The following is a 20,542-nucleotide window of genomic DNA, read 5'->3' on the forward strand; positions in this document are numbered from 1 at the left end:
GCTGAAGAACCATTTTAGTTCTAGATAGCACCTTTTTTTCTAAGAGTGTACGACAGGCAGCGGTAAGAGAGAGGGAGAGAGGGAAAGAGGGGAGAGGGGAGAGAAAGAGAGCGAGAGAGAGTGAAGCAACTACACACTGATAGACTGTTAGCCAGAGAGAAATGAGAGAAGTTACCGCTGTTCCTATAGAAACTGAAAAGAGAGGGTGAAGCACCAACACAGAAAGAAAGCAAAGAGAAAGATGTGGGGGGGGGGGGGGGGGGGGGGGGTTGAGGAAAGGAGGTTTGGAGATGGTGAATGGGAGAAAGAGCACAGGGGCTTAGGGCTCAAGAAGGTATCATTCGTGGCTCCTCCGAGACTAACCCTCATTCCCAAGAGGAGTAACCTCTCCCCCGTCTCTCTCCCGTCATTCCCCCGTCTCTCCCCGTCTCTCCCCTCTCCTCCTCTACATGTATTTAATATGCAGCGTGAGAGGCCCCACTCATTGAGTTTTAATACAGCTATCTATCTCTTCCACACGCAAACACAAACACACATGGACGCTCACACATGCATGTACACGCACACACAAACACGCACAGAGGATTCATTATCACTCAACAAAGGGAGAAGAGAGAAGCAGACTAATCTGTGGTTCTACACAATAGACTGGGATCTCTCCATCCTTCCATCCATCCATACTTTCCTCAATAGTTTCAGAGAAGGAAATATATAAATAATGAAACAGAGAAGGAGCTTACAGGCCAAGGACGATAGTGTCACAGTGTCCAATAATGACATCTACATTTGGAGGATTTGAAACTCATCTGTGCTTTCTCTCTTTTCTTTTCTTTTCTTTTTTCACTTTCCAGGAAGCAGGAAAAGGAGACAGTAGCCATTTGAATACCTTCCCAAGACACAAGAGACAAAGGCCTGTCACCGCTGGGTCATCGGATCACCAAAGGAAACACAAAACACCACTTTGAAAAGAATTTGATTTGTTGTTGAGTATCCATCATGGGAGATCGACATCACCACCATCTTGGGGTTGGTAGGCCTGTCTACACCCTCCTACTCAGCATAGCTCTGGCCTTGCTGGCCCTGTTGTCTGAGGTCCAGGGCCGTATGGATAGAGCCAGGACAGAGGAGGAGAGTGGAGCAGGGCTGCTGATGAGGGTGAAGAGAGGCTGGGTATGGAACCAGTTCTTTGTGCTGGAGGAGTACACTGGACTGGAGCCGCTGTACATAGGAAAGGCGAGTCCACACACAAGCACGCACACACACACACAAAGAGAACACGTGTGAACTGCATGTCATTTTCGATTAAAGCATCTGCTAAATGCCCACCATCATTACTATTGAACTGCTCGTTGACAGCTCTCAACTTTTCAATAAATATCGTCGTGGTCGGCTGAACGCTACCTCTGACGACCACAGGGTCTATTATCATTGATCAAATGTTCAAGCCACTTTAACACCTGAGTGGTGTGCATGCTGAGCTGTGTATGTGTCTGTGTCTGTGTATATACAGAATGGGAAGTGATTGCACCAAGCGTCAATAGGCTCAACAGGCTGCTATTTGCACTAACATACCCACAATGGTCTTCTGATTACACAGTCTGCATAATGGCAACCTATTCCCTATGTAGTGCACTACTTTTGACCAAAGCCCTATGGGTGCTGGTCAAACGTAGTGCATTATATTGAGAATAGGGTGCCATTTGGGATGTGTCTATAGCTCCCATAAGAACCACAGTCACCACTGATCAGGACAACTGGACATGATTACTGTTCTTCTTCTGATGACCAACCAACCGTGATTAAAGCTGCACCTAATAATATTGTTCTATCTCAGATGGCACCCTATTCCCTATATAGTGCACTACTTTTGAACAGGGCCCATAGGCACCCTATGCATTTCAAATCATATCAAATGTTATTTGCCACATGCGCAGAATACAACAGGTGTAGACCTTACAGTGAAATGCTTACTTACAAGCCCTTAACTAACAATGCAGTTTTAAGAGAAAAAGTGTGCAAATTGTCCAGGTAGCCATGATTAGCTGTCAGGAGTCTTATGGCTTGGGGGTAGAAGCTGTTAAGAAGCATTTTGGACCTAGACTTGGCGCTCCGGTACCGCTTGCCATGCGGTAGCAGAGAGAACAGTCTATGACCACGGTGACTGGAGTCTTTGACAATTTTTAGGGCCTCCTCTGACACCGCCTGGTATAGAGGTCCTGGATGGCAGGAAGCTTGGCCCCAGTGATGTACTGGGCTGTACGCACTACCCTCTGTAGGACCCATGCCAAATCTTTTCAGTCTCCTGAGGGGGAATAGGCTTTATCGTGCCCTCTTCACAAATGTCTTGGTGTGTTTGGACCATGATAGTTTGTTGGTGATGTGGACACCAAGGAACTTGAAGCTCTCAACCAGTTCCACTACAGCCCCGTTGATGACAATGGGGGCGTGCTCAGTCCTCTTTTTATTCCTCCAGTCCACAATCATCTCCTTGTCTTGATCACATTGAGGGAGAGGTTGTTATCCTGCCACCACATGGCCAGGTCTCTGACCTCCTCCCTATAGGCTGTCTCTTCATTGTCAGTGATCAGGCCTACCACTGTTGTGTCGTCGGCAAACTTAATGATGGTGTTGGAGTCGTGCCTGGCCATGCAGTCATGGGTGAACAGGGAGTACAGGAGGGGACTGAGCACGCACCCCTGAGGGGCCCCCGTGTTGAGGATCAGTGTGGCAGATGTGTTGTTACCTACCCTTACCATATGGGGGCGGCCCGTCAGGAAGTCCAGGATCCAGTTGCAGTGGGAGGTGTTTAGTCCCAGGGTCCTTAGCTTTGTGATGAGCTTTGAGGGCGTTATGGTGTTGAACGCTGAGCTGTAGTCAATGAATAGCATTCTCACATAGGTGTTCCTCTTGTCCAGGTGGGAATTGGCAGTGTGGAGTGCAATAGAGATTGTATCATCTGTGGATCTGTTGGGGCGGTATGCATATTGGAGTGGGTCTAGGGTTTCTGGGATAATGGTGTTGATGTGAGCCATGACCAGCCTTTCAAAGGACTTCATGGCTACAGACTTGAGTGCGACGGGTCAGTAGTCATTTAGGCAGGTTATCTTAGTGTTCTTGGGCACAGGGACTATGGTGGTCTGCTTGAAACATGTTGCTATTACAGACTCAGTCAGGGACATGTTGAAAATATCAGTGAAGATACTTGCTGGAGCCGGTGTAGTACGATTCAATCTTAGTCCTGTTTTGACTCTTTGCCTGTTTGATGGTTCGTCGGAGGGCATAGCGGGATTTCTTTTAGCGTCCGGGTTAGAGTCCCGCTCCTTGAAAGCGGCAGCTCTACCCTTTAGCTCAGTGTGGATGTTGCCTGTATTCCATGGCTTCTGGTTGGGGTATGTACGTACGGTCACTGTGGGGACGAGGTCATCGATGCACTTATTGATGAAGCCAGTGACTGATGTGGTGTACTCCTGAATGCCATCGGAAGAATCCCGGAACATATTCCAGACTGTGCTAGCAAACAGTCCTGTAGCTTAGCATCTGCGTCATCTGACCACTTCCTTATTAACCGAGTCACTGGTGCTTCCTCCTTTAGTTTTTGCTTATAAGCAGGAATCAGGAGGATATAATTATGGTCAGATTTGCCAAATGGAGGGTGAGGGAGAGCTTTGTACGCTTCTCTGTGTGTGGAGTAAAGGTGTTCTAGAGTTTTTTTTTCCTCTGGTTGCACATTTGACATTTGGAACGCAGTCTGTGTAATCAGAAGACTATTGTGTGTCAAATAGCAGCCTGGTGAGCCTGTTGATGCTTGGTGCATTTGGGACGTACACTATACCATCAGTCTCATGAGGGAGCCCAGACAAACAGCATTATCTTGACCATGTATACACTGGTCCTTGACCTCTAATGGTCGAATATAGTATCTGAAATACTTTCAAGTACTGTATTTGAGGTGTGCTTGGTGTAGTTTGCCTGTTACTATAACGCCACCAAACAAATAGTCCCAAGAAATGTAAACACCATGCTAAATCAAGCCCAAACACCTAAATTACTTTAAGGTATGGTCTAACATAGAATTACATATAGAACATTTGGTAGAGCATGGTGCTTTCAATGCCAGAATTGTGGGTTTGATTCCTGGGCCAACCATATGTAAAATGAATGCACACATGACTGTAAGTCGCTTTGGATAAAAGCATCTGCTTAATGGCATATACAGTATTACTATATTATTATTATTATTATTATTATTATTATTATTATTATTATTATTATTATTATTATTATTATTATTATTATTATATTATAGGATCTCTGGCCCCTAAGCTCTCTTGACTCCTAACCTCTGACCTGTGACCCCGACAGCTCCACTCAGACATGGACCTAGCAGACGGCTCCATCAAGTACATCCTGTCAGGCGACGGTGCGGGCACCACCTTCACCATCGACGACAGTACAGGCGACATCCATGCTATCAAGAGGCTGGACCGCGAGGTCAAGGCCCAGTACCTGCTGCGAGCCCAGGCCTGGAACCGACAGACAGACCGACCGCTGGAGCCTGAGTCTGAGTTTATCGTCAAAATCCAGGACATCAATGATAACGAACCTAAGTTCCTGGATGGGCCCTACCAGGCCACCATACCTGAGATGTCAACCATTGGTGAGTCAAGGGAGATTGTGGTGGTCAGAGACAAAGTCCCGATTCCCCTCTCTTCTCGCATGGATTTTAAGATAGTAGAAAACTCCCTCAAGCCAATGATTACACCCATTTCTTTTAAACCCGTTACAGGAACTGTGCAAGTGCACACAGAACTGGGACGTACCCATAGGGTGCGTCCAAAATGGCACCCAATTCTCTATATAGTGCACAACTTTTGACCAGGGCCATTTCAGACACAGCTAGAGAGTGTGTAGTGTAGCTGGACATTGTGCTGCTGCTTCTGAACATTCCATTCATCAATTCATGAAGAGTACTTGTATTCTTAGTTTTAATTATAGTAGTTCAGTTAGCAAACAGTGTATTTATGTAGTGTACGATGGTAAGGAGATGAGGATGTTTCAGTCTGTGAACACAATAGGCAAGGTATTGATGGTTCTGCAATTTCGTCATTATGTCAAAATGATGTCTCTGCTTACACACTGCACCAGTGGGATACAATATTTATAAATCCACCAGTGAGCGCAGGTACAGACACAGTTGCCTTTATAGCCTATACCATTCGTCAACATTGAAGCAGTTTTATGCAGATGGACAGGCCATTTTGTAAACAGGCCAAAAATAACCATACAAATAGAATGAGTCATTCCAATTGTATGGAAATAACATTGCTCACCATGTCACTCTCTTCTTCTCCTCCCTCCCTCCTTCCTTCCCCAGGCACAGAGGTGATTCGGATGACAGCCACAGATGCAGATGACCCTACGTATGGTAACAGTGCCAGGGTGGTCTACAGCATCCTACAAGGACAGCCATACTTCTCTGTAGAGCCCAAGACTGGTATGTGAGCACAGGAGAAATAATGTAAAAAAATCATCGGACCTGCATTAACGATAGCAATTACAAAATGTGTGTCTTCGTTATGTTAGTAGATTACCATGTTTTGGCACAGAGCTGAGGCACTCACGTTTGCTCCTCCCAGAAGCATACACATACAAACAAACATACAGGCTGAGTGTAAAACAACAGATTTTAAATGTATCAACTTGGTTAAGAATGCCCTCTTCTGGCTGCCAAAGGTAAGAACTGGCAAATCAGTATGCGAAGACATTAGTCATAAAAAGAAGACACTGTGCATCCCAAATGGCACCCTATTTCCTCCATAGTGCACTTTAGGGCTCTGGTCCAAAAAAGTGTGTCGGTAATAGGGTGCCATTTGGGACGCAATCCAAGGAACATCCCTAATCTGCCTGACGACCGCACTGCTGACCCTCCCAATCACCCTGTTTTTAATTGTGACCTCTCTCTCTCTCTCGCTCTCTCTCTCTCTCCCACGTTTCTCCCCTGTCCCCCAGGCGTGGTGCGTGTGTCTCTGGCAGGCATGGACCGCGAGGTCAGGGAGAACTACTCCGTCATCATCCAGGCCAAGGACATGGGTGGCCAGCTAGGGGGTCTGACCGGAACCACAGCGGTCAACATCACCCTCAGTGACGTCAACGATAACCCACCCATGTTTGATCAGAGTAAGAACCAGAGACTCCTCTCCTCATTGTTTATTTTGATTCCCTTCTTCAATTTCACTGTTGACCTCCTTGTCTTCATTCTTGTTAACCCTCTCCTTCCCCTCTCATGTTTGACATTTTAGTCATTTAGCAAGACGCACTTATCCAGAGCGACTTACCACCCACCCCCTCCCTCTCTCCTTCTCCCCCTCCTCTCCTCGGCCACCAGCCACCTTATGCCCCTCCCTCTCTTTCTATCCCCCCCCCCCCTCTCCTTACCCGGCAACCAGTCCCATTCCGGACCCATGCTGTCTCTTTGATTGGCCCCTTTCCTGCTCTCCTCATTAACAACCTCAGCAGGTCATCTGTCTATCTGTCTATCCCCCTCTCAATATCTCTCTCTCTTATCTGGCTATCCTCGGCCACAAGCCGTCCCCTAGCTGTCTGCCTGACTGGTGGTCTCGTCTCCTCCTCGGAACCCCACCCCCACCCCTTACTTCTCTCTCTCTTCCCTCTCGTCCCCCTTCCCCCTCTTCTCTCCAATTAGTGCCATCACTTGAGTGAGACTTTAATACATTGTGAGAAGCTATGGGGGCACTTGTCTGACAACCATAACGTGTGACCGCTTCAGTTCGGACAGTAGGAGCACCTCAAATTGGGAACCGCTGTCACCCCTGTTTTTGAAAAGAGGTTAAATTGTTTAAATTAAATTCTCGTTGACCCATAAGACAATACATCCCAATTTACGAACCGGCTCTCAGTCTGAACCAATTTGTGCTCAACAGTCTGTACTCTGGGTTTATGGGTTTGTCCTCTTAATGTCTTGGTGTAATTAAAGAGGTTTGGTGCCCTCTAGAGGAAGAATGGGCAAACATGTTCTAACTGCTTTATGAACTAAAACTTGATTTCTCTCTGTCTACCTTTATTTATTTATCTATTTTGCTGACATAGTACCCAACCTGACACACAACAATAGATATTCACCAAAATGTTTTGACTCAAACACACAGTTGTTATGGATATTCACCCAGGGCTCATGGCTAAAAACATTAGAACATCACCCAGCAAACATCATCCCGAGTATAAAGGAAACAACCCATGTTTTGTTATGGAAATTTAAGGCCACACAGCTCTGCGGTTGCATTGGACACCACTCAACTGTTTTTCTAATTACTACATTTATTTGGGATGTGAATATGTTTCTAAATATGGGGAGGATACAAGACATAAGAGCTGACCAAATATCTGTTGAACTGATTTGAACCTGGATTAACATGTCTCTCTCTCTCTCTCTCTCTCTTTCTCTCACTCACCCTTCCTCCCTTTTTCACCCTCTCAGAGCTGTACCAGATGAGTGTTCCAGAGTCGGCTCTGGTGGGGTCTGTTGTGGGTCGAATCCGGGCGAAGGACCGTGACATTGGCATCAATGCAGAGATGAGGTACAGCATAATCGACGGAGACGGGAGGGACACCTTCGACATCAACACAGACCCCACCAACCTGTTTGGCATCATCACCATCAAAAAGGTACAGAGGGTAGACAAACCTGAAAGGTAACATCAATGAAAGCACGCATACACAAACACACACAGGGTAGACATCAATGACATGCTTTCATGCTTTCAGGGCCACTGACAGTGGAGTCGACACAGCAGATATGAGTCACATTGACCTCAATTTAGTCCAGAGAACAAGTTTAGAATCATTTTTTGATTGATAAACAGCTGATTCTCTCTTAATGGATTCTTTCTCAACATACCTGTAAACCTCTGCTTGTTTAGTGAAGGTGTCTTGGGGCCTGATTCAGACTTGAGATAGACTTAAGTCTACATCTTAAACCTACATCTTTCCTTGAGTATTTATATGAATGATACTTACCTATGATACACCATACCTACTAAAGCTGTCAGCATGTCTCTCTCTCTCCTCTAGCCTCTGAACTTTGAGAGCAAGGCAAGCTACACTCTGAAGATAGAAGGAGCCAACATACACCTTGACCACCGTTTCCTGGATAAGGGCCCATTCAGCCATGTCACCATCGTTCACGTCAGCGTAGAGGATGTGGACGAACCCCCAGAGTTTGGCTCGGCTGCCTACTACATAGAGGTCCCTGAGGACGCAGAGATCAGCAAAGTGTTTATGACGGTCTCCGCTAGAGACCCCGATGCTGCCAACACCTCCATCAGGTGAGGATGGGGTTAAAACAACAACAAAATAACACCAGCACTGTCCATGTAATGCAATCAAATGGCCAAAAGGTGGCAGTATGATACCAGATGGGGGCGGTATGATATTGGAGTCTACAAGGCTATATTCAAAAGCCATTGAGCTGATGTGACAACTCTGAGTGATGGAGACAGTAGGCTATGTGATTTTTGTTAATTGGATGAGTATGGTGGTAATGATGATGACCTGGCGAGGACCCTAATCAGTCAAAGCTTTCTGCCATTGTGTGGTATTAGGGGACTTTCCCATTGTTTTCAATTATGCAGAGTCAGTGTGTTTACCTCACTCTCAGAGCAGATGTCGGGTTGGAGGGGAGCTGTGCACCCCAAATGGCACCCTATTCCTTATATAGTGCATTACATTTGAGACGCAGCCGCCTCACTCTCCAGACCGCACCTCTAATTAATCAAACGTTCAGCCTGCTGCACAGACCCTATTTTGAATCTCTAAATGGTGAAATATATGTGATTATTGAAACAATCTGTGTTTGCTTCATTTACTATCATCCTAAATTAAGATATTGAATTATTTTGCCATATCTAATGAATGTATATTACACTACTTTCCATGATGTGGACAGTATAGAATGTGTTACAACATTACCCAAGCTGATGTTTTGATCCCATCGAAATGGAGGGAATTACACATCCTTTTTATTTCACATTGGTGATGTTAGCGTAAAAGTTCATAGTCAACACATTGACATAAGAACAATTGCTTAAAATATATCAACATCTTTGGTTTTGTACCGTGGATTTTGTCATACATGACTTAGAACGCAGCTATCATTTTCTTCCTCAAATGGAACAGATCATTCTGTGCGGTCTGTCTATAAAAGTCACTGGCCACACACCAATACATGGATTTGAAAGTCAAACTATTACTTCAAAGTACTTTTTCCTCTCATGGCTAACTACCAGGAAGTTTGAAAAGACAGGCTGAATGGGCGGGGAGCTTATATTCAAGAGCTCGCCTTGACTGACAGCTCTATGAAACACTTTAGTCAAGAAAGTTGGAGGCAGTGAGCAGTATTGCAGTAAAATCAACAGTGTATTAGTGTTGATTCAGGTGATAAATTAATTATGTGAGTGTTAAATTAACACTCATTGATATAAAATAACCAGTATAACCAGTAAACCAAAACGACACCCATCATTATCATATTTCCTAGCATAATCTATTGCAGTTTGATTTTCAGAATTGTTTGTTTCAATATCTATGTTTTTGCATGTTGATTGATTAATTAATCTTATACATATGTAAATAACATACATTTTTCTAAGCTAATTCAATCTGTTGTATGGACTTATTGCATCCCTTACTGAAATAGTTGTTCCAGTTTATAAGCTAAAGGTAGTCTCATACCTTAGTCTTCCCAACCTGGCAGTCATTTTGAATGCAAATGTTGGATAGCCCCACTCTGGCAGGATTCCAATAGGAATTACACATCACGTTGTAACTTGCTGTCTTCATTTTGCCTGTAAACCATGAGTGTCAGGCCAATGTATTAGGGTGAAACTAGGCCTTCAAAATAAGGCCTTATAAATTATGTGTTGTGTTGTTAAATAATTACATTTTAATTATAACATATTCGCTTAGGATCTCACTTGGTGAAGTGCATAGTACTGAAAATGGATGAATGCAACAACCATGTCTCTGTCACTAACAAATACAGTCATGGGTTGTAACTCTACAATTTACTTGAAAAGCAAGGCACTCTTGGAAATATGCAAATAAGGCTTTACACTAAGCAGTGTGCTAATTTAACACTGAAAAGGGTGGACCCATACAGAAACTGGACCCTTTTTAAATGTAACACTCTCAGTGTTGATTTAACACTGGAGAATTTGCTGTGAAGGTATTAGTGAATGCCATAACATTGTACATTTCACACTGAGGTAGTGTAACATTTTAATGCCACTGGTGTTGGAAACGATCGGTGTTAAAAGGGCAACACTTTGAAAAGTGTAAATTCAACACTTTCTGGAGATCCTCATAAGCACTTCAAAAGTGTGTAATTGAACACCCACAGTGTTCAATTTACAGATCGAATTTTGCTGTGCTTCTACAAATTCTCATCTGAATAGGTTATTCCAAGTTTCCGTGTGGCCTTCGTAAAGTGTTAGTTTAAACAGCGCCCCCTTTTCCATTGATTCCAGCATATTATCAATGGAAGTGATTAACAAAAAAAGTGTTGCGTTACACTTACCACATTGCGACCCACTTGAATCAAACTGCTAAACTTTAAAATGTAGCTAGCTGTCTTCTACAAATTGTCCTCTAACCAGTGATGTTCACATTATTCCCAGATTCGGTGTGTTTTTTGAGCTGTGTTAGTTTTAACAGGACTTGTAACCTAATCTCCCCCCTCTTGTGCAATTGATTTGAACATGATAATCGATATAAGTGATTGACAAAACAGTGCTGCGTTTCTCTTTCTGTTTTGTTGACCCCCGTATCAAAATGCAACATTCCAAAATGTAGCTGACTGTGTTCTGCAGGTTGTCTTCTAACCAGTGATGTAAAGTAATATCCTGTTTCCATGTGGTTTTTGATAAGGTGCTCGTTTAAAAAAACACTAATATGATTACTATTGTTGCACATGAATGTGTAGATAGTACATTTATGTTTATGTTTTCAATATATCACAAACGTTTTCTGCATATTGGTTAATGATTTGGACCCTTTTAAAACTGTGTTTTGACATTGGGCAAATATCAATATGTCTTGTCAACAGGAAGCAGCCACAGCATTATTTTCATCTTAAGTTTTAGGAATATAAATTGAACTTTCAACAATAATTTCCAATGGTATTGTACTTAATCAGGTAAAATGAAACTGCTGAATTACTTCAAAAACGTACTGTAATTTTGTTATTTTGATGATATACCAGAAACCACCAAAACAGGTTTAACCTGCCTACTCTAATAATCTCGTCTGAAACTGCTACCTCTCAACATTTACGCAACAACTTGAGGCTAAAGGTTTTTGGAAAGGTGACAAACTAATTATTGAAAAAGTTGGGATATAAGATTTGTTATGATGACAAGGAATATTTTTGAAAATGCTAATTTTAAACTGGAGACACATACTACTAAATTATTTCTGGTTCCATTAAAATTAGCAGCCTTTCAGATGCTGGTATTTCCAATGTTATTCCTCTTTGTAAAGCTAGGTTGGTATTGTCTCTTAGATAATGTGGCTGTAGTCAATGCTTTACAACTCCTCAGTCCCAGGTTACATCCTAAATGGCACGTTATTCCCTATATAGTGCACTGGGGAATAGGGCGATGAGAGAGTTAAAAGGGAGAGAAAAATATAAGCTTTTCTCTCTCTCTCATCACAAATGTTTTCTCTCTCTCTCTCTCTCTCTCTGATCAAACCCTACAGACACACACACACACCAGGAGATGTGGAACAGCAAGCAGTGCTCCCTCCTTTACTGATTTGACTGTGTGTGTGTGTGTTGGAAACCATTATGCCAAGGGAATGAACCCAGCCATGACTGGCACAGCCATTGCAGGGGAAGATCCCCCTAAAGAATAACTATTAATATCACTCTATGATGTGTGTGTGTTTGACTGTGTCTGCCAGTCATGTTGTCGTTGGAGGAAAGATGGAAATGAGGAGGGAAGGAGATCGTAGGAGAGGGGAGATGGAGAGGGAGAGTGTGTGAGAGACAGCATTGAGATATAGCATGATATAGACTGAGAGGGAGACAGATAGAGAGAGAGAGAGAGAGAGAGAGAGAGAGAGAGAGAGAGAGAGAGAGAGAGAGAGAGAGAGAGAGAGAGACAGTGAGAGAGAGAGAGAGAGAGAGAGAGAGAGAGAGAGAGAGAGAGAGAGAGAGAGAGAGAGAGAGAGAGAGAGAGAGAATATAGAGGGGTCTCTATGCACAGAACATATGTGTGGTCTTTCAGGTCTTTCCCAGTAGGAAACCTGGATAGACTTTAGACCCATAAAGTGTCTCAGACAGAGGTGGCTGGTAGGAGGAGCTATAGGAGGACAGAAACATTTGAATGTCTGTAGTGGAATTAATGGAACGGCATGCCAACAATTACAGTGAGCCCGTCATCCTATAGCTCCTTTCACCAGCCTCCTCTGGTCTCAGAGTAGGATCAGACCCCCGTCCCCGTCCCTGTAATATTATTCATTTTGATCTAAAAGACCAAACTGATCCTAGATCAGCACTCCTTCTTTGAGACACTATGAGTATGAGCTTAAACTGTCCTGAAGCAGTGTTCCCCTCTCTATTCATCTGGCTTCTTCTCTGAGTTTCTGTCTGTCTACTCATTGTTGCGTGGAGTTCTCTGAGGAGCGTTTTGGAAAGAGGTGCCGTGGCAGGAGATGTGTCAGGCTGTGCACACACCCACCCCAGCTTTGTGCTGCAGGTCTGTGTGTCCTCAGCTCAGTTTGGCAAAGGGCAGAGATATCTCTGATTAGACCTTATCAAAACTGGGACGGTTTGAGGCAGTTTGTCATTTCTCCAACCTAAATCACAACACCTTATCACACTAACACACACGTGTATTAATCTGCACTCATGTGTGCTCACGCACTCTCTCACACTTACACACACACAAACACACATGTGCACACACTAAGCTCAGCAATAGATAAATATAAGTATGTATATATCAGATGAGTGTTACTCAACATTGTTTAACCTTCTTTCCCTCTGTCACCAGGTATTCCATAGAGAGGACCACTGACCTGGGGAAATACTTCTACATTGACATCACTTCCGGGGCGTTGATGACAGTGCTTCCTTTGGACAGAGAGGAGATCTCCTGGCATAACATCACCGTCCTGGCCATGGAGATGAGTAAGTCACATACAGTACACCACAGCACAGCACACACTGGGCAGACTGATGCTGTTATAGACGCACATTATAGTCTGAGTCCCTATTGTCTACAAAAAAGTGCACTACATAATGAACATGGTGCCATTTGGGATGACGCCACATACACATACAGTATACTGGACATACACACACATCTGGTTTGTTTTGAGTGAAATTACCATATTACATTGTGTGATAATATAAATCAGACCTGTACACTGCTGGTATTCAGGACCCAGGAGAGTCACCTTCAGTCCTCTTGTTTTGTTTGTGTTTGTTTGGAATGCACACTAACGAGGGGAGCTACTTTTAATTAATGACTTAATTGAATAAACGGTACCTTAGTTGGGTCAAATTGGCAAATATGACTCATTTGGTCATCAGAATGGGAGGGAGGGAAATGGAGAGGGAGAGAGCGAGCAAGCGAGAGAGAGAGAGAGAGAGAGAGAGAGAGAGAGAGAGAGAGAGAGAGAGAGAGAGAGAGAGAGAGAGAGAGAGACCATAGAGATGTATAGAGATCGCAATGTTGTATCTGTCCAATTATGTCATCTGTGAGTACACGGGCAGCACCATTGAGGACATCTCCATTTTGAAGTAGTCAATTTTCTTCTTCTACTACTTCTATGAGTTGGTAAACTAACTGAAGGTGTGCATGCTGCCACCTGGAGTGTGTTATCTGAACAGGTATAAAGCCAAGGTTGGCCATTTATGGAATGATTGCTCACAAGGATAATTCATTGTCTGATCCCTCCTCATGACCTGGATGGAATTATGTGATCCTTCCTTAACCCATAGGAAGTCCCACCCAGTTGACTACTTAAAAATTGTGAAAGTCCACACTGGCGCTGCCCATGCTAAAACTGGCTTTTGGGCACTAGAGTTCTCTATACATTGCTATGATAGAGACAGTGAGAGAACAATGGGTGAGGGAGAAAGAAAATGAGTGAGTGGAGACATAATTAGAGAGAAGAGGAATGGGAACGAGTGCCTTCAGAGTCTACAGCAAGCGTGCTGGGAGGGCTGTGTTGTAACTAGTAAGGCCCCAGGGTGAGATGGAGAGATCGTTTTTACTGGGAGTCTACACTCACACAAACACACTGAGAGGCAGCACAGAGAGCCATTTACCCTCAGCCAGGCAGAGCCAAAGTCAAGCTATTGATTGATTGATCGTTTGATGAAACCTGAGAAAGTAGTTACTGCCTGCTAATTGCATTTCCATTGCCAATTACAAAGTTGATTAAGGCATGCAAATGGCCATTGGTATAATGGAGAATAACTGAATTGTAATCTTATTCTGTGCGACGTAATGCACACTAGGCCCAGTGTACTGTGAGTGGAGGCATGATAAAGAAAGAGGAAAGTAGGCAGAGTCGACTGCTCAGCAGTGTTCATTTTGGCACTCTTTTTTAAAATTTAGTCTAGTCTTAGTCATTTTGACAAAAATATCATGAAGTCACATTTCTGTCATTTGAATAATGTTTTAGTCTATTTATTGTCAAAATGAAGAAAAAAACGTGTGCCATTTTAGTCAACTTAATTTTAAAGGTAAAATCTGCTGACAGGTGTATAAAATCGAGCACACAGCCATGCAATTTCCATAGACAAAAATTGGCAGTAGAATGACCTTACTGAAGAGCTCAGTGACTTTCAACGTGGCACCGTCATAGGATGCCACCTTTCCAACAAGTCAGTTTGTCAAATTTCTGCCCAGCTAGAGCTGCCCCGGTCAACTGTAAGTGCTGTTATTGTGAAGTGGAAACGTCTAGGAGCAACAACGGCTGAGCCGCAAAGTGGTAGGCCACACAAGCTCACAGAACGGGACCGCCTAGTACTGAAGCGCGTAGCACGTAAATTGTGTCTGTCCTCGGTCGCAACACTCTCAACTAAGTTCCAAACTGCCTCTGGAAGCAACATCAGTACAATGTTTGTCGGGAGCTTCATGAAATGGGTTTCAATGGCCGAGTAGCCGCACACAAGCCTAAGATCACCATGCGCAATGCCAAGTGTTCCAACATCTAGTGGAAAGCCTTCCCAGAAGATTGGAGGCTGTTATAGCAGCAAAGGGGGGACCAACTCCATATTAATGCCCATGATTTTGGAATGAGATGTTCGACGAGCAGGTGTCCACATACTTTTGGTAATGTAATGTATATAACGATCCCCAGATGGTGCTGCAAAGTATTGGTAAAGTAGTATGGGTTGCAACTCCGTCACTCGGTCGAGTCATTGCTATTGTTATCAACGTTCCACAGACGCAGGCCCGCAGTCACATTGGTGTCCCAAAGTAGAACGGGGGCTAATGACTTTGAACGGGAGCTGAAGACTGTTTCGCCCAGTGATGTAGTCGAGTCACGTTGCAGATAGAAATTCCATGAATAGAGCCGACGTTATTCCTTATTCAACATGTCAAAGAGGCATGTTTGTTCCACATAGCATATTTCTATCTGAACGTTCCAAAACGTTGCGTACTGCTGAACATGTTCCAAAACGTTGCGTCCTGCTGGACATGCCCCAGGTTGTTAGCTATAGTTAGCTAATGAGGTAACATGACTGAACAAGGTGTAGCCTAAACAAATGGGTAACGGTCCGGTCTGCAAGTAGCCTAGTTTTAGAATAGCCGGTGATATGCTTTATGAATGTAAAATGCGTCCCGCCAATACACGATAGAAAGAAGGAATAAACGTAGCGCCTATATTATGGGTTATATCTTTAGAACGGTAAGGGTTACAATCAAGCCTTCTCATTTAGTTTTGAGTCAGTACCACATAAACATTTTAAGTAATAATGACTTTTCATTGACTTTGAGTTCAACTTACAAGAAGTATTTGAACAAAAAATGTCTTGGGGTTTATAGTGTACAGTAATGTTTATGTGTGTCTTGTACAGTAAAGTGTGCGTGTGTGTGTGTATGTGTGCATGAGTGTGTGTGAGTGCATGCAAGTCTTATACAGTAATGTGTGTGTGTGTTATATTCCAGATAACCCCAGGATGATCGGGAGTGTGTCTGTAGCCGTGAAGATTCTGGATGTGAATGATAACCCTCCATCGCTGACACAGTACTTTGAAGCCTTTGTCTGTGAGCGCGCAAATGCTGGACAGGTACAGAGGCACACACACACTTTCATAGACACACACACACACACACACACATAAATACACATGTAAGACCTGGACAGAGGCAGACCAGTAACCAGTATTTGCAGACCTGTAATCTTATCATATGAAGAATTACTCAAATTGATGACATACTGCAGCAAAATATGTGCATACGCATCAATATTAATTAATAGATGCATAATTTGCATTTCTGTGCTATGTCAGTTTCACTCACAACCTGTCTCAAGGTTACTGACCTGACTGTCTCTCTCTCCCCTCCCCTGGCTGTTGTCTGGTTGTCCGGTGACCTCAGCTGATTCAGACAGTGACGGCAGTAGACCCAGATGATCCTCTGGGAGGTCATCACTTCTACTACAGCCTGGCCCCAGAGGCAGCAAACAACCCCAACTTCACCCTTAGAGACAACCAAGGTAAATAAATACTTTTTTATACAGCAGTAAAACCCACATGACTTCCTGGACACTGATTTTTGCACCACATATCACCTTTTTTTCTGGGTATTATTTTTCATCAACTGCTAAGCCAATTCAGCACTATTTGTCTAACTCAGTCATTTGCGGTTATAATTACAGTTACCTTGTTGTATGTGAGGCAGATCTCTCTGTTTTATATAACAGGGGGTTCTCAAAGTGGGGTCCGCATACTATAGCTTTAAGCTTAAAACTGCTAAGTTTTCTCTCTGCCCAATGGCAAAATATGTAGAATTGCAGGATATTAGCTTAAAAGCTGCAATACAAAAAATCTCTCTGCCCCATGACAAAATGTGTAGAATTGCAGGAAATTTGCTTGAAAACTGCAAAATGTTCTCTCCGATGCCAAGAGCTGGGCCTTTAAAATGTTCCTTCCCAGGGCCTGAGACTTGCACTGCAAAGACAGTAAAACTCCTTGTATACTATGTTTATCTCACTCAAGTTATAAGGGGGTCGCTGATGAATATGATTTCACAAAAGGGATCCCCGGCCCCAAACAGTTTGAGAAACAGCCCTTGACTTTTCCCACAATTTGTTCTGTTTAAAATGGATTAAATTGATATTTCTTTGTCAGTGGCCTACACACAATACCCCATAATGTCAAAGTGGAATTATGTTTTTTTTTATGAAAAGCTGAAATGTCTTGAGTCAATAGGTATTCAACCCCTTTGTTATGGCAAGCCTAAATAAATTCAGGAGTAAAAATGTGCTTAACAAGTCACATAATAAGTTTAATGGACTCACTCTGTGTGCAATAATAGTGTTTATCATGATTTTTGAATGACTACCTCACCTCTGTACCCCACACATACAATTATCTATAAGGTCCCTGAGTCGTGCAGTGAATTTCAAACACAGATTCAACCACAAAGACCAGGGAGGTTTTCCAATGCCTCGCAAAGAAGGGCACCTATTGGTAGATGGGTACAAAATATATATTTTTGACATTGAATATCACTTTGAGCATTGTGAAGTTATTCATTGCACTTTTGATGGTGTATCAATACACTCAGTCACTACAAAGATACAGACATCCTTCCTAACTCAGTTGCCGGAGAGGAAGGAAACCGCTCAGGGATTTCACCATGAGGCCAATTAAAACAGTTACAGAGTTGAATGGCTGTGATAGGAGAAAACTGAGGATGGCTCAACAACATTGTAGTTACTCCACAATACTAGTCTAATTGACTGAGTGAAAAAGAAGGAAGCCTATACAGAATAAAAACATTCCAAAACATGCATCCTGTTTTCAACAAGGCACTAAAGTAATACTGCAAAAAATGTGGCAAAGCAATTAACTTTTAGTCCTGAATACAAAGTGTTGTTTTGGGGCAGATCCAATACAACACATTACTGAGTACCACTCTCCATATTTTCAAGCATAGTGGTGGCTGCATCATGTTATGGGTATGCTTGTAATCTTTAAGGACTGGGTATTGTTTCAGAATAAAAAAAATAACCAAGTACAGTCAACATCCTAGAGGAAAACCTGGTTCAGTCTGCTTTCCACCAGACACTGGGAGATAAATTCACCTTTCAGTAGAACAATAACCTAAAACACAATACCAAATCTACACTGGAGTTGCACACCAAGAAGACAGTGAATGTTCCTGAGTTACCGAGTTACAGTTTTGACTTAAATCTACTAGGAAAATCTATGTCAAGATCTGAAAATGGTTGTCTAGCAATGATACACAACACATTTGGCAGAGCTTGAGGACTTTTGAAAAAAAAATGTGGCCAATATTGCACAAACCAGGTGTAGAAAGCTCTTAGAGACTTACCCAGAAAGACTAACAGGTATAATCGCTGCCAAAGTTGCTTCTAAAAAGTATTGACTCTGGGGTGTGAATACTTATGTAAATCAGATATTTCTGTATTTCATTTTCAATAAATGTATAACAATTTCTAAAAACATGTTTTCACTTCGTCATTATGGGGTATTTAATCATTTTTGAATTCAGGCTGTAACACAACAAAATGTGAAATAAGTCAAGGGGTATGAATACTTTCTGAAGGCACTGTATAAGACACCTAACCAGGCCCCTCTCTCTCTATCCTGTTGCAGACAACACCTGGATATTAATAATAATGTATCATATGATATACTTTGTCTAACCAGGCTTTTCTCTCTCTCTGTCCCTGATGTAGACAACACAGCATGGATCCTGACGCGTCGTGGGGGCTGGTCTCAGCAGGATCAGTCAGTCTACTACCTTCCTATCTTCATCTCAGATGGAGAGCAGCCGGTCCAGACCAGCACCAGCACCCTGACCATCCGTGTGTGTAGCTGTGATGTGGACGGCAACGTTATGTCCTGTAATGCTGAGGCCTACCACCTCCCGGCTAGTCTGAGCAGAGGGGCGCTCATCGCCATACTGGCATGTATCTTCGTCCTGCTCGGTAGATCATGATCTTCTTCTTGTTCTTCACCTATGGAATTATTTTCTCCACTGTTGATCTGCTTTATATTTACTTTTTAAGCTACTGTATATTCCTATTGTGTATGTATATACAGAACATCAAATTCCAATCTAGACAAACCCTATTTTACCGTATCTATGCTTCTTCTTTTGAATGTCTTAGTCCTGTAAACCTACTCACTAAATTCACTAAAGCAACTATTAATAAACTCCCATATTTTGGGTTTCTGTTGTATCTGACCATGTCTCTTTTCTCTCCTCTAGTGATGATCCTGCTCATGTTGTCCCTCCGGAGCCACCGTAAGAAGCCCTACCTGCACGATGAGGAAGACAACATCCACGAGAACATTGTCCGCTACGATGATGAGGGGGGCGGAGAGGAGGACACCGAGGCCTTCGACATCGCTGCCATGTGGAACCCCCGCGAGGCCCACCTAGTGGGGAAGCAACGTCAGGACATGCTGCCTGAGATTGAGAGCCTGTCGCGCTACGTTCCCCTGGCATCAGTGGGAGGGCCGGGTAGCGGTTGTGGTGATGGAAACAGCAACGTTCAGGGGTATGTGCTATCTAAGCTTCTGGAGGCGGATCTGAACCCCTGCGCCCCGCCTTACGACTCCCTGCAGACATACGCCTACGAGGGGGAGGGATCGGTGGCCGAGTCCCTGAGCTCGCTGCAGTCTGGGTGCTCCAGTACTGATCATGAGTACGACTATCTCAATGACTGGGGGCCCAGATTTAAGAAACTGGCAGAGATGTACGGGGCTCTAGAGACGAACAACCCTCCCATGTGGTAGAGGGGAGGAAGGAACGAGAGACTCCCCCCTACATACACACACCTTAGAGAAAGACAATAAACAGAGACAATGACAGAGAAATAGAGAGTTTGAAAGGTATGCTCGCCATTACATTTTAGTCATTTAGCAGACGCTCTTATCCAGAGCGACTTACAGTTTAATAAGTGCATCAATTTTTCATACTGGCCCCCCATGGGAATCGAACCCACAACCCTGGCATTGTAAGCGCCATCCTCTACCAATTGAGCGACAGGAGACCGCCATATAACTGTAGCACTTGCGATAGCACAGCTAAGCATCGCCTGTTCTCCACAGCCTTGGAGCCCTGACAGCCCTGAGCCGTGTAGCTTCTTAGCTGTGTAGCTGCCATCATAATCCCTCCCCATCGGCAGGGAGAGGCTTCAGAGGAGCCTGGACTGACTGACTGACAGATAGCTTGCTCCACGAGGACCTCAAAGCAAAAGGCTTCAAAGCACACGTTAGTTAACTCCTGTGGCCTACCCAGGCCCT

General features: G+C 43.6%; 1 protein-coding gene across 1 annotated transcript; it reads left to right on the forward strand.

Annotated features, from left to right (window-relative positions):
* Positions 1-996: 996 nt before the first annotated feature.
* On the forward strand, positions 997-20,032 carry LOC311108959 (cadherin-20-like; the record flags this gene model as incomplete). Its single annotated transcript, XM_084151740.1, has 11 exons — positions 997-1,233; positions 4,363-4,657; positions 5,375-5,494; positions 6,010-6,177; positions 7,496-7,683; positions 8,089-8,342; positions 13,071-13,207; positions 16,206-16,327; positions 16,638-16,755; positions 18,967-19,218; positions 19,503-20,032. 11 exons carry the CDS (start codon positions 997-999, stop codon positions 20,030-20,032), a joined length of 2,421 nt encoding a protein of 806 aa, XP_084007866.1.
* Positions 20,033-20,542: the final 510 nt, after the last annotated feature.

The sequence above is a fragment of the Coregonus lavaretus genome (genome assembly GCF_964263955.1).
Source record: "Coregonus lavaretus genome assembly, chromosome: 34".
Lineage (NCBI taxonomy): Eukaryota > Metazoa > Chordata > Actinopteri > Salmoniformes > Salmonidae > Coregonus > Coregonus lavaretus.